The 23,735-nt window shown below is 46.9% G+C and overlaps 1 protein-coding gene across 1 annotated transcript; it reads left to right on the top strand.

Moving 5' to 3' along the window:
- Positions 1–543: 543 nt before the first annotated feature.
- Positions 544–5,848, top strand: Nhlh1 (nescient helix loop helix 1). The gene is made up of 2 exons (NM_010916.2): positions 544–853; positions 3,672–5,848. The coding sequence occupies exon 2, from the start codon at positions 3,843–3,845 to the stop codon at positions 4,242–4,244; it is 402 nt and encodes a 133-aa protein (NP_035046.1). The 5' UTR covers positions 544–853; positions 3,672–3,842; the 3' UTR covers positions 4,245–5,848.
- Positions 5,849–23,735: the final 17,887 nt, after the last annotated feature.

The following is a 23,735-nucleotide window of genomic DNA, read 5'->3' as shown; positions in this document are numbered from 1 at the left end:
TTAAGCTGTGGGTGCTATCTGTTTGAGAACTTTCTTGGGGGAGGGAGGACCTTCAGGTTACTGGTTACTTAGTCTGATTACTGGTTACATAGTTTCTCTCCTAGTACTTTGGAGAGCCTTCTTCCCAGGAAAAGGGAGACAGAGAAGGGGCAGTCAGAGCCACGCTGGGACTCAGAATGAAACCATGACATTTAAAACCAGCTTCTTTGGAGTCTCTCTGCCCTGCTACCTCTAGTGTGGGAGGCTGAGGGGGTTCATCTGTGGCCCTGCCCTGGCTCTTGCCTCAGCCCCACCCCTTCCCCAGCTCTCTATTTCTTGCTTATGAAATATGCATGGAGAACAGATGTCCCTGCTCCCCCACTCCCCGCCCCCCCTCAGGGCCAGCCCCCGCCCCCAGCTCCCAAGGGGTTCCCAGATCCCTCTGCCAATGGCTGCCTGGCCTGGATGTTTAATATTGATGAGGGGGGTGCCTGGGCCAGCCAATAGAGAGCTGGGGGTGTGTGTGTGTATCTCCATATATATACACACAGAGAAGGCTGGGCCAGCTCAGGTGTGTGTATATGTGTCTGTGAGTGTGTGAATGTGTAGGTGTGTGTATGTATGTGTGAGTGTGGGTGACTCCAGTTCTGGACTAAGTAAGAGCATCCCTTTTGCCTAGGCCTTACAAATCCTCATCATGTGTACCCTTCTCATCTGTCCTGGATCCTGTTCAGCCACAAGCTGCCCCTAAGAGCTCTAGAAACTGCTCACTAACTTTGCAGACAGATGACCCTTGAGCAGCGAGAAGAGACTGGGGCTCTCTACGCTGTCCCTCTCACTTGCCAGCTTGGATCCCTTGGCAGAGTCCTTCTAGGTAAGGGGGAACCATGGGCTGGGGAAGGGTGGTGCACCCCTCCTAATCTCTGACTGGAGTCCCTTCCCAGAACCTTTCTCCAGGAAGGGTCTCTCTCTCCATCTCTGCCTCTTTCCTACCTACTTATCTTGGATTCTTTGGGCAGCATCTGTGAGGGGCAGTTGGAGGAAGCAGGGTGGGAATTCCTCCTATTGGATCCTTGGAATCCTTGCTTCCTGCTTCTCAGAGCCAGACACTTTGAGAGCTGAGGGAGGAAAGACTTGAGAGGAATATGGAAGCTGCTGCCTGCCGGGAGTGAGGTGGGGAGAAGGGAGGGGCAGGTGGAGATGGGTCGTGACAGATGGGGAGCAGGAGAGAGAAAGGGAGGACACGAGAGAGTGATGGAGGACTCGGGGACATGGGGACTGGGCAGAGGTGGGATCTCTGGTTGTGATAGATGTCCTGGGAACCCCAAGGTTGAACTCTTGGTTTCAGTCCACTTTGAGAGTGGGACATCAGGGACACTGAACATGGATGGGAAATGCTCCCCCACCTTCCTACACTCTTGGTGTTCTCTTCTCTTCCTTTGGATCCTACAATATGGAGGATGTTCATAATTTCAGCATTAATTAGGTTGTTTTATGTCGCAGTCGGTGTGTAGGTGTAGGTGTCAGATGCTGGTGGTCTTGTGTACGTCCCCTTAAGCCCTTAGTAACCGCTCTGGTCTTGAACCTGTCTTCTGTGACAGTAGGGTGGGGCAAGCCTAGGAGAAAGGGTGGCTCCTGAGAGCCTGTCAGCTGCCAGCTGTCAAGCCAGGGCTGGGGGCGGTGGTGACTGGGAAGGATCCCAAGTGTTTCTACTCTTTCTGTCTCTGTCAAGGCTGAAGTCACTGGGAAAGGCCCAGTGGTTCTGATATAAGCAAACTTAGCTGAGCTCCTTAAGGGTGGCTCCAAGGAGCTGCCTATGCCCTCCTCTGCAGGCCACAGCACAGGCTGTGGGTGAGTTTCTGAAGTCTTCCTTACAGAATCGCCAAGAGGGTCAGGGGATGGCAAGGGCTAAATGTGCTAAGGACAGAGCTGGGGGATCTGGTAGTCCTGAGCAGGTAGGTGCACGTGCTGAGAAGAAATACCTTTTCTTTGGTTCTAATGGGCAGAATGGGAGGGCCTGTCTACTACAGTGGTGATGTAAAGGAGGCTGAGGGATTGTGAAGGACTGAACCAGGTGCCTGTGCCAAGGTCTGCCTTATATCCCAGTCCTCCCCACAACAGCCATCTCTGAGTTTGGCCCTTCCCTCCCTCAGCGAGAAACAAGGGTGCAGAAGGTTCCAAAGCCCCCTCCCCGCCCCCCCCCCCAGTTGTTGCTCTACCTTTCACTTTAGTATTATGTAAAAACCCCCACTTAACACAATTTGCTATCACAACAAGTGAGTGTAGACAGAGCCGGAGCAATATTAAGCATATTCTCATTACGTGAAACTCATCTCCAGAACTTTTTCATCTTGGCAATGTGAAATTCTATACTGTCTAAAGAATGGCTAGCTCCCCTCTGCCTCAACCTCCAGTCCCTGACCACTGTTGGGCCACTTGGTTTCTGTGAATTGGACTACTTTAGCAACGCAAAAGAGTGGAGTCACAGTATTTGTCTGACTGTTGACGTCGCATGGTATAATGTCCTCGAGGGTTAGTCTCCTTTGCAGTGTGACAGGAATCTGCATTCAAGGCTCACAGTTTATTATGAATACATCGTTTCTACATTGTATTTGTGCAGTCCTCTAGTAGTGGACGGTTTGAGTTGCTTCTGCCACTGCTCTGAGTGAGAGCATTCAGGTACCAACCTCTCCCGAGTGCTTTCTGAGGAGCATCCAGGCGATGGCCCGTAGCAGGTGAAACACTTTCAGACAAGGGTTTTCATTTCTTCATACTCTTGCCAACACTGGTTTAGTTTTAAGGGTTTTTTTTTTAAATATTTTTATTAGGTATAGTTTTAAGGGTTTTTTGTTTGTTTGTTTGTTTCTGTTTTTGTTTTTTAAATACATTCTCTGTCTCTGGTGGATCTGAGGTGAGCTTTTACGCTGGTTTACTTCACATTTTTAGTGGTCAGTGATGTGCCATGTATTCGCATATGTATGTTGGCCATTTGTGCATTATCTTTGGAGAAATGTCTGTGCGAGTCCTTTTCTCATTTTAAAATTAGGTTTTTCGATATTTTGGTTACTCCAGACTTTTCCTTTTTTGAGACTGACTATCCGGAATAGTCTCAAATTCACAATCCTCCTGCTCCAGCCTTCTGAGTGCTGGGGTTACACAGGAGTGAGCTGCCACGCCTACGTAGGAACTGCTTCATTCATATGCTTTGCATATTAACCTATGACCAGACTCCTGGTTTGGGACCGTTCCCTGATTCCATAGGTTGAATTTTCACTGTGGCAATTGTCTAGCGTTCTACAGTTAAGTTTGGCGTCGACTTCTTTTTTTCTTTTTTCTTTTTTCTTATGCTTCTGTTCTCATATTCAGGAAATGACAGCCCAGTCCAGTGTCTCGAGTGTCTCGAAGGACTTCACCTCTGTTTACTTCTAGGAACTCAGCAGTTTTAGCTTTCGGTCCTCGGTCCTCTCGTTTGACATTTGCTTGCTTGCTTTGTCCTTCCCTCGACTTTTCTCTTTCCTCTGTTATTCTTCCTGCTCCTTTCCAACCTGCTGGTCTCTCTAGCGTTGGACAACTATGAAGCCAAGTTCGGCTCTCCTTTACCACAACTCCCAACTCACACCTCAGCTTCCCCCGACCCCCTCCCCAGCCACACCTTTAGCGGCCAATTCTCAATTCGTCTTTCTCTATTTCAGGCTCCAGGCTGGAATCTTGACCATGGAACTTTGAAGTAACTGCTTCCCAGAGCTCAGTGGCAGACCCCGGCACTCCAGGCCCTTGCTGCTTTCCTCCTAACCCTCTTTGAAGCTCCTAAAGGGAGGGGTGGGGAGAGGATCCGCATTTCCCTAGGTGGGGGGTTTTCCACCATGATGCTCAACTCCGATACCATGGAGCTGGACCTGCCTCCCACCCACTCGGAGACCGAGTCGGGCTTTAGCGACTGTGGGGGCGGACCGGGCCCCGATGGTGCTGGATCCGGGGATCCAGGAGTGGTCCAGGTCCGGAGCTCAGAGCTTGGAGAGTCCGGCCGCAAAGACCTGCAGCACTTGAGTCGTGAGGAGCGCAGGCGCCGGCGCCGCGCCACGGCCAAGTACCGCACGGCACACGCCACGCGGGAGCGCATCCGCGTGGAAGCCTTCAACCTAGCCTTCGCCGAGCTGCGCAAGCTGCTGCCCACTCTGCCCCCGGACAAGAAGCTCTCTAAGATTGAGATCCTACGCCTGGCCATCTGCTATATCTCCTACCTGAACCATGTGCTGGACGTCTGAACTCAGCCCGCATCCCACCCTGGATTCTCCCCATTTCCCTGGGCCTCTCCAGAGCCCCCTGTCACCATACATTACTTAGAATGGCCGGCCCCCTCCCATCCCAGAGGACCAGGCTCACATCGCTAGTCCTGAAGGCGGTTTCTTTTCATTGGCCCAGGAATGTGAAGGATGTTCTTATGGGTTCCTTCAGAGAGTTGTTCCGGCCTAGCTTGGTCAGAGTTGCTTGCCAGAGTGGTCAGAATGGAGTCCGTGCTGGGTTTACTAAGCCTAGCCTCTCTGCACAGCTGCTGCCTCATCTATCCTATGCCCAAGTTTTCAGAGACCCCAGACCCTAACTCTCTTTCTGGCAATGGTGGGACTCAAAATCGGAATGGGAACTGACTAGCGGCAGAGGTTGAAGGAGCGGGTCCCCAACTCCCAGACTTTTCGGTCCATTGGGGGGGGGGCAGTGGCGGGGGTGGGGGGGGGGAGGAATGGGCTCTTGGGATGGCAGAGAGATGACGGAGGTGAATCCTGGGTAGCCAGGGATTATAGGAAAATTCTGCCTTTCTTTTGTCTCTCTCAGTCCTGAGGCTTAGGATATACAGACCTCAGATCTAACTTGGTAGTGAGTGCCTTGCCTTCTTGGAGCTGTCCGGCCGCTCCCGGTCCCCTCCCACCCCTGCCACCCAGAATTCTCCCTTTCCCTGTGCCGGCTAGAAAAAGGAAAACCTTAGTCCTGGGATAAGGATGACACCCCCAAACAGCCCAGGGCACCTTGCAGAAGGCTCAGGCCCTGGGTGGGGCCGCTCCACAGCAGCTCCTTCCATCCCAGGGGACCCTTGAAAACATGCAAACCCCATCAGCTCCTCCCTCAGATGCAAGGGCATGCCTGCTACTGCCCTCTACGAATGCTCTAGGGCCTTCTTATTACATTTTTCCCCTTCCTTTCTTAAACCGCCGTGGGAAGGAAGGTGACCCGCCCATGCTGCTGAGCCCCACCCACCTGCCCATTGTAGCCTTGCGACCCAGAGTCTATGGGCCTTAAATTCCCTGTAGAAGAACTCACTGCTTTTCTCTGCTCCATCCATCCTCACACCAAACTCCTAGCTCTACAAGGATATTTATTTATGTATTTATTTATTCACTTATTTATTTATGTATTTATTTATTTATAAATATTACTATTTATTACCGAGTTATGCACTTTGGGGTAGGGTGAGGGGGGCTCCTTGCAGCTTGCTTTAGCTGAGGTCCTCTTGCTCTCTCCCGGGTCACTTCTCTTCTTCTTTCTCTAGTGCAAGTATGTGTGGGGATCCCTTCACCCACCATACTGGTACCCCTTCTTCAGCTCCATCTGTCCCTATCCCCTTTCCTCTGGAATAGTGTCCCTTCTCAGCCTCCCAGCTTCTAGGGGGTCCTTTCTCAATCTCTCCCTGCTGCCCCCACCCCGACAATCCCCCTCCAGTCCTGTGTACTCCATTCCTCTTACCAGCCCTGCTTTTCCCCAAACCACCAAGAGCAGACCCTGGGATCTGTGTCTGGTGTCCTGTGTGTCTTTGTCTGGTTGCATTCCTAATTTCCTACAAAAAGAAAAATTAAAGTGACCTCGATCTAGTACCAGATATGACTGTGACTCCTTTGTGTTGGAAAGCTGGCCTGAAGGTTATGTAGGGCAGCTATCAACAGTTCTGGCCATGGAAGCCTCTTGCTAGCGTCTGTATCATGAGAGCTTCAAGTCATAAGTAAATGAAGACACAGAAGAGGGGCGACAGAGAAAAAGAAGCTATGTATCGTTTTAGCATTCTCGGAGTGATTCTGCTTTTCACATCCTTCTCCCCGTGGTCTTGAGAGAAGACAGCTGAATGTCCTAATAGAACCTAAGTTAAACCTGCGTCCATGGGTCCCTGCTGCCGGAGAAAGCCAGGGCATAAAATCAAAGCATTTCCTTTTCGTTTACCATCTACATCAAAGTTGCTTGGAACTTCAACTCCTGGTGTGCTCCGTGCTCCCCAGCATTAGATACAGGAGAATCGTGATGGAGAGCGTGTTACTGCGAGAATGAGGATGGGGGCAGTGCTGAGTGGCTGGGCTTGTAAGGCTGAAGCAGGTAGTCATGGGTTCAAGTCTAGCCCCAACTAGAATCTAATCTATCCCCAAATCCTGCCCAAAAACATCAAAGGGGGGAAGGCGCTGAGCTGGCATCAGAGGGATTCTAGGAAGCCCCTAAAATCATTTTGGAAAGACATTTAAGCCCAGAGAACACCTTGCCCAGCTATTTTTTTTAAGATTTATTTATTATTTATTATTATATGTAAGTACACTGTAGCTGTCTTCAGACACACCAGAAGAGGGAGTCAGATCATGTTACAGATGGTTGTGAGCCACCATGTGGTTGCTGGGATTTGAACTCTGGACCTTCGGAAGAGCAGTTGGGTGCTCTTACCCACTGAGCCATCTCACCAGCCCGTCACACAGCTATTAAGGACACATCTAAAACTCAGACCCCAGATGTAGCTTCTTTTGGGGGATGCGTGGATCGATTGAAGACAGGATCTCACGGAGCTCAGACTGGCCTTAAACTTGACATATAGCTAACGGAGATCTGAAACTTGAGCTCTTGCCTGTTAAACCTCCCACGTGCTGGGATTACAGGTGTTTACTGCTATAGCTGGCCTCCCTAAAGAGACCCAGCCTGATGGGTGGTGCTCTTTTGGACCCCCTGTTTAACAGGAGAGATAAACAGAGAGGACCCCTGCATGATTAAGAAGGCAAAGGTCTGGAGACCACGCTACAAAGGAAGTAGAAGATATACAGGGGGAAGGGACCAAAGGCCTCACACACTTATCTGTCTTGACAGGAATATATTTAGGGGCTAGAATATTATATAAATAAATATATATATAATATATTATATTATATATATATATATATTATAGTATGTATTAAGGGCAGTTAAGTTGGTAAAGTATATGACTAGCATGCCTGAAAACCTGGATTTTTTTCCCTGGAGTTACATAAAAGGGGTTGTACTGACACCTCTAATACTGGCACACTAAGGTGGAGGCAGTTAGATCAAAGTTACTCTCAGCTACTGTTGAGGATCTGTGAGACTCCGTCTCAAACACAAAGCAAGCAAAGAGCAGATGTGGAGGTAAAAACCATTCTCATCCCTGATTACTAAATGAAGAAAATGGACGTCCTGTGTGCGGCCCCACACACGTCATTGTCAATGTCACTGAAATGGAGCTCTAGGATAATAGATTTTAACTCCAAGAATAACTTTGCGGTTGTTGTAGTACCCGGAACTGTTCAGCCTCAGAAACACCCAGTCTAACAAAAAGGAATTCAAGTAGAGGGGCTGGAAAAATCCAGTCTGTAGAGAGACACTTAGAGCACATTCCCACTTCAGGTGAAACACTCTGGCTGGAGACCCTGGGAGAGCCTCTCCTGGCTTTGCTTGTAAAATGGCTGAAGGTAAAGGCTGTGGGGAGAAGATGCAGAGATGTCCTCCGGTGCTTCAGATATGACTACTGCATGCCATCAGCAAGAGGGGTTTAGATCAGGGCTGGGAAGGAACTCCCAAGATTCCATGTCTGCTTCCTTGTGTGTGAGTTAAATGAAATATTTTATGCCCAGAGCCTGGTGAGAGCGTGGGCTGAACTGAGACCAGGGAAATCTGAGAACTCCAAGAGACTAATGTCCGAAGGACCCCGGAAGATCACCAGGTCCAGTTTTTTCCTCCCTGCCTCCTTACCTTTCTTCCTGCCTGCCTTCCTTCTTTAACTTATAACAAACCTCAAGGCCAGGTATCTCTATGTAGCTCGGGTTAGCCTCTGACTGGCCATCCCTCTGCCTCAGTCTCCCCAGTGCTAGAATTACAAGGGTACACGACTGTATCTGCCCAACAACTTCAACTGTTTATTTATTTACTTATTTTGAGACAAAGTCACATTAACTAGCCCAGGCTGGCCTTTAGCCTGCCATCCACCTGTTTCTGCCTCCCGAAAGCTTGGATGACAGGTGTGTGCCACCATGTCTGCTAACATCCTTTGTTTCAAAGACAAGTGCCTATATTGAGAAAGGTACCGTGACTTCCTATGATGATAGTCTGGGATTATAACCCAAGCCCCAGGGGCTGGGGTGTGATTCCAAGTATGAGCACTATGCCTTGTGCTCAGGGAGCACCTCGTGGTCCCTCCCAGGCTGGAGAGCGGAAGGGTCAGGGGCCCCTCCCCTCCCAGGTCCCTCAGGGCCTGAGGATGGCGAGAGGGGACCGCTGCAGCTGTTCTGCTGCTAACTCCAAATTTCTTCAGATAATCAATTGGCCTCGGCTGCCGGCTGCCGCTCTGCTCTGCGTGGCAGGACAGGGAAGGAGAAAGAGAGGGAGGAGAGCATAGGAGATTGGAGGAGGGGCACACGGGGGTGGGGGGGGGAAGAGTGTGACATACAAAGTGGAGTGGTGAGGGAGATGGCAGTCTCTGGGCTGAGGGAAGGAGAGAAAAGTGGGGGCTGCAGAGCTAACGGGCAGGGAGAAAGGAAAGGGACAGAACACCACGGTTCATCTCACACTGTTCCAGAACCAGCTCCTGGGCTCGAAAGTAGGGTGTGGTGACTCCTGGATTCCCAGGACCAGGGAGGCGGAGACAAGAGAAGCCCCCCCCCCCAAATTTGAAGCCCAGGCTTGGTTATATAGAGAGTTCTGGGCCAACCAGGGTTACATAGCAAGATCCTCTCTCAAAAACCCAAAGAAGAAACAAAATGAAAGAAGACAGAAACAGGAAAACAAAACCCAGATCCAGAGGCAGCGGGTTGTGAGCAGAGTGTGTGTGTGTGGTGCCGTGGGAGGGTAGGTTATGAAGGACCCAGGAGGGGGACAATCTGACTCGGCACCCCTCTTTCCTCTTCTAGCTCCCACGCACAGCATGCCCCTCTTTCGGCTGTTCATGCCCCGGTGACCACAGGCCCCTGATTTTCTAAGTCCTGTGTCTGCTATAATAATTGCTCCCCTGCCCTCTGTCTCAGAAAGCCCTTAAGTCAGTGACAGCAGAAGGCAAGACCCCAAGGGCTTCATAATGGGGTCTCTGAGCCAGCCCTTCCTTCTCTCTCTCTCCCTCTCCCTCTCCCTCTCCCTCTCTCTCTCTCCCTCTCTCTCTCTCTCTCTCTCTCTCTCTCTCACTCACACACACACACACACACACACACTGTGCTGTAGACTGGCAGACATATGGCTCCTTTGTGCCCACACAATGAGGGTCCTGTTTGTGCCCCTTTACAGCCTGGGCATAGAATGCCGGTGCTTCTCTCTCAGCTCCCCCCACCCCTTCCTTCTCAATGCCCGGAGGAGGGCTTGCCTTCCCTGCCTCCTCCTCTTCCTCTTCCTGGAAGGCCCATCCTTTATCTTCCTGCTTCTTTCTAAAGACCTTGTCTGTGCTCTCAAGTTAGACCGGGTGGAAGGCGAGAGCTAACAAGAGAGTCACCTCTACAGATCATTAACACAGAAGAACACAGAAACCCATGGGCCTGTAAGACTGGGAGGTGTGGAGTAGGGGGAGAAGCAGGCCAGGCAGCAGGCAGCAGCAGCAGTGCTGTGCTAGAGGGGAAAGCCCAGCCCATGCGTGGTAGCCAAAGGCCTGGTGGTGATCCAGTTCCCTTCCCTCGTCCCTCTACTCCTCCCTCGAACCCTCCCCCTCTCTCTCTTCTTCCCTCCATCCCTCCCTTGGTCCCTCTCTCCCCCTTCCCCCTCCTCTTCCTATTAGTATTTTTGAAACAGAGCCTCTCACTATTCAGCCCAGGCTGACCTTGAATTTGCTGCAATCCTCCTGCCTCAGCTTTCTGAGTGCTGGGATTAGGGGGTAGGGGTGGGCTACCACGCCTGGTTCATCTTTACCCTTCACACACAACAATAAACAGACTGCCTGCTCACCTGACAGCTTCTTCACCTGTGAAGTGGGAAGACAATCAAGGCCTGTCAGAGGGCTAGGGGGATTAAATGGGGTCTGCATGAAAGTGCTCTGTATGCCGGCAGTGGTGCTGCAGGGTTTTAAACCCAGAACTCCAGAGCTGGGGAGTGGGGGTGGGGGTGGGGGAAATCTCTGAGTTTGAGGCCAGCATAGTCTAGGACAGCCAGGGCTACACAGAGAAACTCTGACTTAATAAGAGACAGAGAGACAGAGAGAGACAGAGAGAGACAGAGAGACAGAGAGAGACAGAGAGACAGAGAGAGACAGAGAGAGACAGAGAGGCAGAGAGAGACAGAGAGACAGAGAGAGACAGAGAGACAGAGAGAGACAGAGAGGCAGAGAGAGACAGAGAGGCAGAGAGAGACAGAGAGGCAGAGAGAGAGACACACGGAGAGAAAGAGAGAGAGACACACACACAGAGACAGACACACGGATCTATTTATACAATACATATCAAATGATACCTCGGGGAGCACTAAGGGCCAACCTGTACTTCTGCATAGTTTGTTCACTGTGCAAAGCAATAGAAGCGAAAGGGTCTGACTTTCAGCTCTTCCACCAGATGGTGTGTGTGTGTGTGTGTGTGTGTGTGTGTGTGTGTGTCTGCTTTAGGGAGAATGCATACATCCTCAGAGAAGAGGCCCTGAGTTCAAGCCTCTCACATGCGTTCCTCAAAACTGGGCAGGAGTTAATCTTCTTTAGAGAGTTGGGAGTAAGAAGTCTGTGAGTTATACTAAGCTAGGACTGGAGAAATGATAGATAGCCAAGGAGTTGAAAAAACCGAAAAGGGTGTCAGAGGCAGCTGTAAGGGGCTTTTCCTCTTCCTTCCCCAGGCCGCTGTAAATCTCAATCATTGCTTGTTGAACACTGCCCCCTGCTGGCCACTAGCAGAGATGGTCTCCCCCACCGCCCCCAGTCTTCGTTTTCCTGGTAGAGAGGGGTTAAGAAACTGAAAATGGGGACAAAGAGCAGAGAAACTGCTGGTGGGGCTGCAACTCAGGATTCTGTTCCTGGGAGGTGAGGGAAGGTGGTACTGACTAGGTACATCGACTAGACTTTGCGTTTTATGCATTCATTGACTAGAATCTCAAATCCTTTAAGTCTGTGGTCGTTTCATTTGGTGTGTGTATGCACCTACATCTTGATGCTTGTTTCTTGTGCCCTTCCCCCCCCCCATTATTTTTAGTTGTGCGTGTGCACTTACACACATACACACACGCACACACGCACCTGCACACAACAGTGTAGGTACCACTGGAAGCCAGAAGTGCTGGATGCTCCAGGACTGGCGTTATACTCGATGTGGGTGCTGGGTACCGTACTCCTCTGCGAGAGCAGTGCACACTCATATCCTCTGAGCCACTGTCCAGTCCTTTCCTACCCTTCCTTATGTAAGAACCTGGGTGGCAGCTGTCCAATAGGGAGCTGTTTTCCCCACTTCCCTTGAGGCGTCTGCTTTCCCTCTGACTTTTACTTCTTTCTTTCAGCTCCATCAGCCACATGGCTGTTTGCATGTTCCAGTTTTTGGTCCCCCTCCTCCTCTGGTTTCTGACCCACTTCATTCTCAGTTCAGATTCCAGCTTTTGCCTAGCATGGATCACTTGATCTTCCAAGAGAAGCAAGGGGAGAGAGGTCTGAGGTCACAGCCTGTCTGCCATCTAACTCTTTTTCTTTTTCTTTTTTTTTTTCTTTTTATCCTCCATGGCATTCACATCCAGCCTTCCCTTTTATAGTCTTAGAGAGGATTGTATTTCGTCCAGTGCAACATGTATCTGCTGCAAACTCATGTGTATCCAGCGTTGCTGCAGGTTCTACTACAGGCTCTGTGCCACTCCCCTCAAATCTACTTAGGATGGGATGTGGGGGGCATAGACTTGGAAATGCATGAGATATGTGTAAGGAACAGACGTGGTACAAGGAAGGCTGATGGGGGCTGGAACAGGTAAGATCCAAGCTGGATTCTGAAGGCAAATGGGCTCCCAAAGGTTAGCAAGGTGATTATAATGAGAGCTATTGCATGCTGCCAAGAGCTCCATCACAGATTCCCTTCTCTGGACACAGGCACTCTCTTCCCATGTGTAGGAGTGCTGATTCTCTCTCCAGGACTTGCCTTGGGAGGGAGGAAGCTCCCTCCCTGGGGCGTCTGCATGCAAGGACTGGTTCTTGTGGGCTATCCCAGCCTGAGAATTCTCGTGGGATCATCGGAGACCTTTGTAGCAGTCCTATGGTTACCTCACACCTGGGAGCACTTGCCTGCGTCCAGTGTCAGAATCAAGGAACCCAGCTCCCCACTGTGGATGCGGCTTAGCAGTAGCATGCTGCTCGCTTACCACGCCTGTGTGAGGCTCTGGGTTCAGTCGCCAGGAATGAAAATAACAAACAGAACACATAGGACAAAACAAAGCAGGATTCTAGCAGGGCATGGACAATCCCAATGCTTTTGTAGCTAAGGGAAAAACAAAACTAAACAAAACAAAACAAAAGCCACGTCTATTTCCCAGGGAATGATCCTTGGGACAGGAATATTCCAGGCAGAAGGCAGCATTGATGTGAGGGGTGTGGATCCCTGAGAACGTTTTTGTTCTTGTTTTTTTTCCTAACCAGTTTGCTATTACCAGAACAAAACCACCAGGTGGAAGAGGAATGGATAGTGGTCAGGTAAGGCAGATAGTGTTCAGTCCTTGCTACCCACTGACAGGAAATCAGTAATAGGGTATAGGTGTCACCATCATTTTTTTATGTTAAAAATGTCACTTTAAGAGTCTGCAAAGACAGTCCAGCAGTTAATACTGTACACCGCTCTTGCAGAGGACCCAAGGTCTGTTCCCAGCATCTAGGCTCACAGCTGCCCAGGGGATTTGACACCCTATTCTGGCCTCTAAAGGCACTACATTTATGTGTACATGCACACATAATTAAAAATAAATTAAAATCTTTTTTTTTTTTAATGTCACTCTGAGGGTGGGAGAGATGACTCTGCAGTTAAAGGCACCGACTGCTCTTCCAGAGGCCCTGAGTTCAATTTCTAGCAACCACATGGTGGCTCACGACCATCTGTAATGGGATCTGATGCCCTCTTCTAGTGTGTCTGAAGAGAGTGACAATGTACTTGTATACATAAAACAAGTAAATCTTTTTTTTTTAAAGTGTCACTTTTGGGGCAAGCATACTGATACACTCCTATAGGCCAGGTACTCAAGAGGATCATGGGTTTGAGTTTAAGGCCAGCCTGTGATACACAGCAAGTATGGTTTAAATGAGAACAGTCCCCATAAGCTCATATGTTTGAATGCTTGGTACCTAGTTGGTGAAACTATTTGGGAAGGGTTGGGGGATATGACCTTGTTGGAGATGTGCACTGGGGTGGGCTTTGAGGTGTCAAAAAGCTTATGCCATTCCAGTTGGCTTTCTCAGCTCAGCCTTTGTTTGTGGATCAGATGTAATCTCTCAGCTACTGTTCCAGTGCCATGACTGCCTGCCTACTGCTGTGCACTGCCATGCTGGTCATGGACTCTACTGTCTGAAACTGTAAGCAAGCCCTCAATCAAATATGTTCTTTTATAAGTTATTTGGTCATGGTGTCTCTTCCAGCAATAGAAAAGTAAATAAGGCAACCAACCAGATCTTGCTTCCAACCCCATATATATATGTGTGTGTATATGTATATATACATATATATAATATATATGATATATCATATATATCATGCACACAGAGCTTGTATATAGTTAAATATAGAGATACATTGTGATATGTAACGCACACACAGACACACACACTATAGGGGTTAGACCTATGTAGGGTGCAGTTTTAGGCAGCTGCTGCAAAGCTAATTGCATAAAGTTTTGTATTTGGCCTGTAGCAATGGGGAAAGGAAAACAGGTTTAGGAAAGCTCTTTAAATGGTAAATCAATAGGTTGTGGTAACTTTGTGCACAGGTATGGTGGGAGAGGTCAGATGGGGTTTGTGATGGGCGTGGTGGCAATAGAGACAAGCAACAAGAGAACATACAAGCGATGTCTGAGGCTCCTTCTATGGAGCAGTCTAGGACATTTGCTTCTTGGGTTTGTAGCTGAAGAGCTGGGTCTCTTTACTAGAGCTCATTCCAGAGACCTCCAACTCTACCCTAAAGAGGCATCTTATCTTCTGCTCCCCACACCTCTCCTGCCACGGCCCAGCGGGGCTGACAGCGGGCAACCACCATTCCATTGCCCTGGCTATCACCCCTTCCTTCTCTTTCCTCCCCCCTGCAGCCTGTCGTCAGCTTGCCCTCAGAGGCTACCATCCTATCTCCTAGATGAGGCTGAACACTCCCGCATGACCACCAGTGCCTCTGTTTTCTTTCCAAGGAGTTCTGCAGTTGCTTAGATGCTCCCCTTACCTCCCGGGTCTCTCTTCTCCAGTCCACCATGTAGTCTGATATCAGATTTACCCAATCACAATGCAAATCTAACCAGGACACTTCTGTATCCAGGTCTTTTTCATGGCTACCCATTATTTCTAGAATAAAACTCACATTCTTTAACAAAGAATGAAGTTTTGGTTTTTGGTTTGTTTTTGTTTTGTTTTGTTTTTTTTTCATGGTAGCTCTTCAGCCACTCTGCCCAGCCTGAGATGCCACTCCATCTTTTGGTGGTTTTTTTTTTTTTTTTGTTTTTGTTTTTGTCTTTTCGAGACAGGGTTTCTCTGTATAGCCCTGGCTGTCCTGGAACTCACTCTGTAGACCAGGCTGGCCTTGAACTCAGAAATCCGCCTGCCTCTGTCTCCTGAGTGCTGGGATTAAAGGCATGCACCACCACGCCCGGCTCTTTTGGTGTTTTGTTTTGTTTTGTTTTTGATTTTTCAAGACAGGGATTCTCCCTTTAGTCCTGGTGTCCTGGAACTAGCATTGTAGGTCAGGCTGACCTTGAACTCATAGAGATCCACCTGCCTCTGCCTCCCAAGTGCTGAGATTGAAGGCGTGCGCCACCACTGCTTGGCCCATTCCTGTATTTTATGGTCTGGCAGTTCTCTTAAACTCAGCACTCTCTGACAAGTGCTGCACTGTGGAGGTTTGAATAGGAATGCCCCCCATCCCCACCCCATAGACTTACGAGGTGTGTGAATGCTTGGCCCACAGGGAGTGGCACTATTAGGAGGTGTGGCCTTATTGGAGGCGGTGTGGCCCTGTTAGAGGAAGTTTGATCCTGTGCAAGTGGAGCTTCTACCCAGGGTGGAATTCCAGTCTCCTCTTGGCTGCCCGCAGAACACAGTCCTCTTCTGCTTCCTGAAGACGTAGAACCCTCAACTCCTCCAGCATCATGTCTGCCTGCAGGCGGCCATGCTTTCCACATGTATGTTTTCTGTATAAGAGTTGCCTTGGTCATGGGGTCTCTTCACAGCAGTGGAAACCGTCACTAAGACACAGCATATGTCCTACTTCAGTGTGTAGAGTAGCCTGGTTCCTTCATCAGCCCTTACCCGGTAGCATCTGTGCTCTGACCTTCATCTGTGTAAGTCTTACTCATCCTTCATCTCCACGACCTTCTGAGATGCGGCGTCTTCCAATAGCAGCAAGGCAGACCCCACTCCACTGTGGTCCTTCTCTGCGTAAGCGTCTCTCTGTGGCTGCCCTCTCTGCATGGAGATTTATTGCTCTCTCACGTGGATGTCTATGTAACCTGGGATAGATGTTTTAAAGTCTCTGAGCAGCTCTTTCCTTACCAGGGATAGCATGTACGTCCCCACGCTGGTGCACGACAGTGCTCAACAAAACGGCATCTGTAGCAGGGTCATTAATGCTCGTATGGTCCAGTGCTTCCGACTGTTGAGTTGGCTCAGCGTCTGCTTGCTGCTACCCACCTGGACAAGATGGGTTTGTTTCTCTCCTCAGATGGGGCTTTCACAAGTTATTTCCTCCAGAGCTGTATCTTGGTTTTTTTTTTTTTTCTACTTCACTGGGATCTACAAGTTAGTTGTTTGTTTGTTTTTAAATCATGTAAAAAAATTGACAAAGTCACACATGTCTATTCCACACCATTCAAAGAGTGCTTAAGTATGTGGAGTTTGAACAAACATCCAAATCAAACCCCTGAACTGCATGCGTGTGTGTGCATGCTTGTGCAAACATGCACATGTCACTGTGTGTGTGTGTTTGTTTGTGTGTGTATGTGTTTGTGTGTGTATGTGTTTGTGTGTGTGAGTGTGTGTGTGTGAGTGTGTGTGTGTGTGTGTGTGTGTGTGTGTGTGTGTGTGTGTGTGTGTGTGTATGAGGAGACAGTTGTGGAGTGGGTTCTCACCTTCCACCACATAAGTTCTGGGGATCAAACTCAGGTTTTCAGGCTTGGCAATAAGTTCCTTACCTCGTGAGCCATCTTGTTGCCTCCCCAAAGTAATTCTCTCTCTCTTCCCTCTCTGTTTTTTTGAAAGAGTCTCTCTCTGTAGCTCTGGACATCCTGGAACTCATTGTGTAGACCAGGCTGGCCTTGAACTCACAGAGATCTGCCCACCTCTGCCTCCTAAGTGCTTGTATTAAAGGCATAGACCACCAGGCCTGTCCCCTAAAGTAACTCTTGTTAGCCATTTTGAGAAGGTTCTTTCAGACTGTATTTTACAAGTATTTGTAAACCTTGGAGCGCTAGTTTAATATTATAAGATAAAGTTGTCTTTATGGCCTGGAGAGATGGCTCAGCAGTTAAGAACACTGTTCTTCCAGATGACCCAGGTTTGATTGCCGGTACCCACATGACAGCTCCCAATTATTTATAACTTCAGTTTCAGGAGAGCCCACCATTATACCATAGGGATACCAGTTGTTTCTCCATGTTTTCTGACTTTAGACAGTGTGGTCAGACTCCTCATCCTCCCCACAGGATTGCATCCTTTCTTAAACCCTGGCTTAAAACCTGTTGCTCCTGTCAGTCACAGCAATAAGAAAAGAAACTAACAGACACACGCCACTGTTTAGTTTTCTTCTAGGGATATATTATAAACACATTCTATAACACCTTACACAGAGACTAACACCACTTTTACAACCCATACATGAGGCATGTATTGTAATCTCTTAAACTATTTCCTGCAGATTATCCATGCACACAGTTAAGCAATTGTATTTTTTATTTTTTGTTTTTTTTTTTTTTCAAGATAAGGTTTCTCTGTGTAGCCCTGGCCATCCTGGAACTTGCCTGTAGACCAGGCTGACTTCAAACTCAGAGATCCGTCTGCCTCTGCCTCTCAAGTGCTGGGACTAAAGGTGTGCACCACCACAACTGACTCTGCACATTTTCGAAAGTAGATTCCTAGAAAGCAATGTAACGAGAATGTATATTTGAGGTCTTTACATCTGTTGTTGAGGTGTGTGTGCATGTGTGCAGGTCTGCACATGCCAAGGCACATTTGTGGGGTCAGAGGACATCTTGGCTGCTACCTTTGCTGAGGCAGACCCTGTCTTATTTCTGCCGCTTTGTGCACACTGCATGTTACCTGGCCTGGGAGCTTCCAGGCTGTTCTTTGTCTCTGCCTCCTCTCTTGCTGCAGCAGTTCTGGGATGACAGATTTAGGCCACCACATCCAGCTTTTTACATGGTTTCTGGGGACTGAACTCAAAGTATTGGGCTCATCTTACAACTGGCAATTTTACCCACTGAACCTCCTTCCTGATCCTACATTTAATAGTTTGATAGGTACTGACAATTGTTCCTCAAAAAGGACAGTATTTTATTTTATTTTTTTTCTGAGTCAGGGTCACACTAGGAAGCACTGGACAGCTTCAAATGTTCAATGTTGCTTCTTGCCTCTGCCTCCCAGGTGCTAGGATCATAGGCCCGAGCCGTCATGCCAGCTTATCTGTCTTCTATTTTGAACCATGGGTGAAAGTTCACAATCCTCTACATGCTCATCCTACAGATACAGTCATCCTTTTCTTATATTGCCAATTTGCAAGGAAAAAAAAACCCAGGAAATTTGTTTTTAATTCAAAATTTTCTTATGATTTGAAGTTGATGCATTTTTGGATATTTCTATTTCTTCTATGTGTCCTAGGCTTGCTGAAAGTTTTGTTTCAGTCATTTAGAAGAAGTTTAGCATCCTTTTAGTCCTAGTACTTGCAGAGGCAGAGGCAGAGGCAGAGGCAGAGGCAGAGGCAGAGGCAGAGGCAGAGGCAGAGGCAGAGGCAGAGGCAGATGGATCTCTATGCCTATGAGGCCAGCCTGGTCTACACAGGAAGTTCCAGGCCGGCCTAATGGATAGGTCTAGTTCTAGCTACTCAGATGACTGAGGCAAGAGGAGTACAAATTTAATGCCTGCTTGGGTTGCAGAGTAAGTTCAAGGCAGCTTGCTCAATTTAACAAGACTCTATCTCAAAATCCACATTTACAAAAGGGAGGGGAAGGGCTGGAGAGGTTGTTCAGTGGCCCAGAGCCCTTACTGCACTATCATGAGGACTGTCTGGATCCCATCACCCACATCAGGTTGCTCACCAACACTTGCAATCCAGCTCTGAGGGAGCCAATGTTCCGTTCTGGCCCTCACAGGAGAGTGTGAGTGCACACACACACACACACACACACACACACACACACACACACACACACATCATAGGCCTGAGCCGTCATGCCAGCTTATCTGTCTTTTATTTTGAACCATGGGTGAAAGTTCACATTCCTCTATATGCTCATCCTACAGATACAGTCATCCTTTTCTTATATTGCCAATTTGCAAGGAAAAAAAAACCCATTTGTTTTTAATTCAAAATTTTCTTGTGATTTGAAGTGAAATACACACACACACACACACACACACACACACGAAAAACACACTCACTGACATACACATAAAGACTAAAATAAACATTTTAAAAAAATAGTTGGGATGTAGCTCAATGGTAGCATGAAGTAGAAACTTGAAACTTAAAGTTTTTTTTTTTTTTTTTTTTTTTTTTAGAAAGTTGGTTAGATGGTGTTGGGGGCAAACGGGTGAAGAAATGTTTAGCTAAAGTAGATATGGATACAGATGAAAGAATAAGACAGATTTATAAAAGAACGTTTAGTTAAAATAGATATAGGTGGAAGGATATTTTGTTAAAACAAATATGTGAAAGGACACATGATAAAAGATTTTTTTAACAGCACATATATATTGGTTTGCCTTATATTGTGTAGTTGAGTTACATTTATTGGGACTCCATAGAGAGAAATATATCAAAAATCTTTTGGTGATGTGTTACACTTTTTTGTTGCTTCTGTGGACTCGGCTGATTGGCAGAGTGATGTCAGCTGAGACAGACATACGTGCTGAGACAAGACACGCAGCAGACAGTGGCAGAGGCTGAGTTTGGCTTGTTGGTACAGCTAGCTGTGCAACACTTGTGGGTCTCGGGTCTTCCCTGATCTTTACTTCCTTGAGAGAGGCACAGCTGAGAACTTCTGGTGTTCCTGTTGGTCCCTGATGCTGACTCAAGCTGAGGCTGAGGCCTGGCTGTTTCTGCTAGGTAGTGCCACTGCTGCTGATTCGTGTTTGCTCTCCTGACTCTACTGAACTGGACTGCTGGTGTATCCGTGAAGTGTTTATGAGTGGATCGGGCTGCTGCTGCTGACCTGTGAACTGAACTGCTGATTTCCAGACAACACAGACAGGAGTTGCTCCAGAGAACCTTTCTAAACAGATCCTCTCCTTCCCTCCCTCCCTCCTCCCTGCAAACCCCCAACCCCACCCCACCCATATCCTTTCTTTTCCACTACCTCTGGTGGGTAGTGGGCTAAAAGAGAGGTTAAAATGTTTAAAAATCATCATTAAAAGTGGATTTTTGGGCTGGTGAGATGGCTCAGTGGGTAAGAGCACCCGACTGCTCTTCCGAAGGTCCTGAGTTCAAATCCCAGCAACCACATGGTGGCTCATAACCATCCATAACAAGATCTGACTCCCTCTTCTGGAGTGTCTGAAGACAGCTACAGTGTACTTACATATAATAAATAAATAAATAAATCTTTTAAAAAATGGGTTTTTATAAAAAATTAAAGTTACAATAGAGTGCTTGGCTAGTACACATCAGGTCCTACACATAATCTTTTTGAAAATTAAAAAAATTACATTTATTCATATATTACTGTGTGTATGTATTTATTATATTTATTCCTTTATTATTATCTCTGCATGTGTATGTAGCCACGAGAACACGCGCACCTGCCATTGCACATCTATCGAGGTCAGAAGACAGTTCACTAGAGTTGATTGTTTCTTTCTACCATGTGGGTCCCAGGATGAGCACTTGGGCCATCAGGTTTCGGTGGCAAGCTTCTCTACCTGGAGAGTCATCTCACTGGCTCCTAATGTTTTGTTTTGTTTTTAAACTTTGATATTCCTGTGTGTGCATGCGGTGTGCTGTGTGTGCTAGGTGTGTGAATCTTGACCCACCTATGTCTTGGTATACCTGTGTCATGGCGTGCACACCGAAGCCAGAGGACAACCTTGTGAAGTTGGTTTTCTCTTTTTGGTTTCAAGCTCTGGTCCTTGGGCCACAGAGCTGTCTTGCCAGCCCCATTTTTTTTTATTTGAGGTAAAATAAAAATATTCATGTTCTTCATAAAATGTACCTGCTATAACTGCCTCTATTCCTTGCTCACTGCTTTTGTTCTCTTTTTTTCCATTTTTAACCCCAGTCACCTTGTCACCCTGCCCATAAACAGGCATTTATTTAGTGCACGCTTTTAAGTCTTTTCCTTTCTGTATTTGTATATAGAAGCGGTAAATGCATTAGTCTGCATATTTTACATTTCAAACAATATTATATTGCACACCTTACAATGTTTTCTCTTTCTTCCTTTTCTCTTTTTATCGAACCTGTGTTTTAGTATTTTATTCTTTTAAAAATTATGATTTAGTTTTAGTTTTTGAAATTACAATATAGTTACATCCCTCCCTCCCTTAACTTTCTTCCTCTAACCCTCCCACGAGCACTCTCTGCTCGTGGCCTCTGTTTCTTTAATTGTTGATACACACATACATCTTACTCAATTCATATAATGTTACCTTATGTATATTATTTCGTGGCTGACCACTTGGTATTGGTTAACAAATTGGTGTGCTCTTTCCTGGGAAGACCATTTCTCTTGTTCTCAGCATTCCTTAGTTGCCTGTAGTTCTTTGTCTAGAGGGAAGTCTCTTGAGCGTCCCCCTTGCTTGTTAGCACATCTATGGGTATCACTGTTCAGATCTTGTTTAGGCAGCCACGTTGATGAGATTTCAGGGATGCAACCTCTTTAGCATTTCTAGGTGGTATAACCTTACAGCAAACTTTCTGTTCCTTTGCCTCTTACAATCTTTCTGTCCCTTCTCTTGCAATGATCACTAAGTCTTAGATGCATGTATTGTGTTGAAGGTGTATCAGCTGGGACTGGGCACCACACAGTCTCTTGTTCTTTGCATTTTGATCAGTTGTGATTTTTGTAATGCTCTCCCTCTGTTGTAAACAGAAGTTTATTTGATGAGGGGCGAAAACTACATTTATCTGAGGGCATAAGGGGAAATATTTAGGATACAGTTGGGGATTATGTTGGTTTGATAGAGTGGCTTTTAGGTTCTCTTTCAAGGTCTGTGATTTCTCTTGTTCTGGATGGTTGGCTATATTTACAATACCAGACATGTTCTTCCTCTTCTTGATCAGGACCTAAATCCAATTAGAGGGCTGATGATTACCTCCAAGGTATGTGTGCCACTATTGCACCCTTATGTTATTGGGACACGTTGGTCATTGTTGTGGTTCATAGGGATCTTGGCTGGGTAGGTCTGTTGATTTCTTCCTTCTCTTGGAAGCTTGCATGACATCTTCCTGTACATGAAAGCTATTCCTCAGGGAGGAGACTTTCAGGTCCACCCAACTCAGGTCCTCTGAATCTTGTGTCTTCAGCAATAGGAATTTAGTTTCACCTCTGAGGGACACATGAGGGCAACAGCAAATAGTCAATAATGTTTTGGAAGTCTTTTGAATTGACTAACAATTCAAAGGGGCCTTCTCATGCCTGCTTTTGGGGTTTTGTTAGATCCATACTCTATGGATCTTGAGGAGAGCATTCTGGCACAACGACCCTATTTTTGTACAGTGGATGGAATTTCAAATGCAGTGTATGATATACAGTTCATCTTTTATGTGTACATATATTATGTGTATGCTCTGCAATCTATCATATAAGATGTCCCCCAGTTTCTGCAATAAACATCCTTGATTATGCTATTTTGTGTATCACAAGATTAGTTAATAAAATGTGGTGGTTTGAATCTGCTTGGCCCATGGGAAATGGCACTATTAGCAGGTGTGGCCTTATTTGAATACATGTAGCCTTCTTAGAAAAGTGTGTCACTGTGTAGGTGGGCTTTGAGGATGCCCAGTGGGCAAGCTCTGCCCAGTGTGAAAAAGAGCCTCCTCCTGACTGCCTGTGGAAGACAGTTTCCCTCTGGCTTCCTTTGGAACAAGATGTAGATTCTCCAACACCACATCTGCCTGTGGGCTGCCATGCTTCCTGACATAATGATAATGGACTGAACCTCTGAAAGTGTAAGGCAGCCTCAATTAAATTGTTTCCTTTATAAAGGTTGGCTTGGTCATGGTGTTTCTTTACAGCAATAAAACCATAACTAAGGCATACTGTATTCCTAAAAATGGAACTGGAGGGGCTGGAGAGATAGCACAGTGGTTAAGAGCACTGGCTTCTTTTCCAGAGATCCTGAGTTCAGTTCCCAGTTCCACATGGTGGTGGCTCAAAACCATCTACAATGGGATCTAGTGCCCTTTTCTGTTATTCAGGCACACATGCAAATAGAGCACTCATAAACCAATTAGTCTTTAAACAATGCAACTTGTCATATAAAACACGCAGATCTATATCCACACTAAGCTCATGTTGAGTCCCATTTCCTTGATAGGAAGACTTCATTGACATTTGATATTATCCAACTATTAAATTGTACTTCTTAGGTAAAGTGATATAATGTGAAAGATATTATTTCTCTGTTTGATTGTTTGGAATTTTCTAACTCATTCTAAGGTCTTTAGAATTACAAAGTTGCAGGAGCCACAGGATGATAGACAGTAACTTTTTGCCATGCCGAATTTAGTTAGTTAATTTTGTGTTGTTAGGGATTAAACCAAGGAAAGACAAGAGCTCTGTCACTGAACTAGATATCCAGTACTATTTTTACTTCTTATTTTGAGACAAGCTCTTACCAAGTTGTCTAGATGGGACTTTGTAACCTAGGTAAGATTTGTACTTAAGATCTTCCTGCCTCAGCCTCCGGAGCAGCTGGTTCATGGGCGAGAGTTACCAGTCCCAGTTTATGAAAAAAATGTTTGTATTTTGGGTCTTAGTCTTTTCTGCTCTAAAATTATAACAGGAAGAAAGAAACATTACATATCTTAATGATTATTACTGTTTTATCGTTTCTTGTCCTTTGGTACTGGAGGCCAAACTCAGAGCCTTATGCATACTAAGTATGAGTTCTACCAGTGAGCTTATCTGCAGCCCTACTATCTGTATTTCATTAGATGTTAAAATTTAGGTAGCAATCCAACTTTATT

Source organism: Mus musculus, chromosome 1 (assembly GCF_000001635.26).
Source record: "Mus musculus strain C57BL/6J chromosome 1, GRCm38.p6 C57BL/6J".
Classification (NCBI taxonomy): Eukaryota; Metazoa; Chordata; class Mammalia; order Rodentia; family Muridae; genus Mus; species Mus musculus.
This window is presented reverse-complemented; position numbering and strand designations above follow the sequence as displayed.

Excerpts from the sequence above, each read along its gene's own strand:
- Nhlh1 (NM_010916.2), top strand. The coding sequence starts at position 3,843 with ATGATGCTCAACTCCGATACCATGGAGCTGGACCTGCCTCCCACCCAC.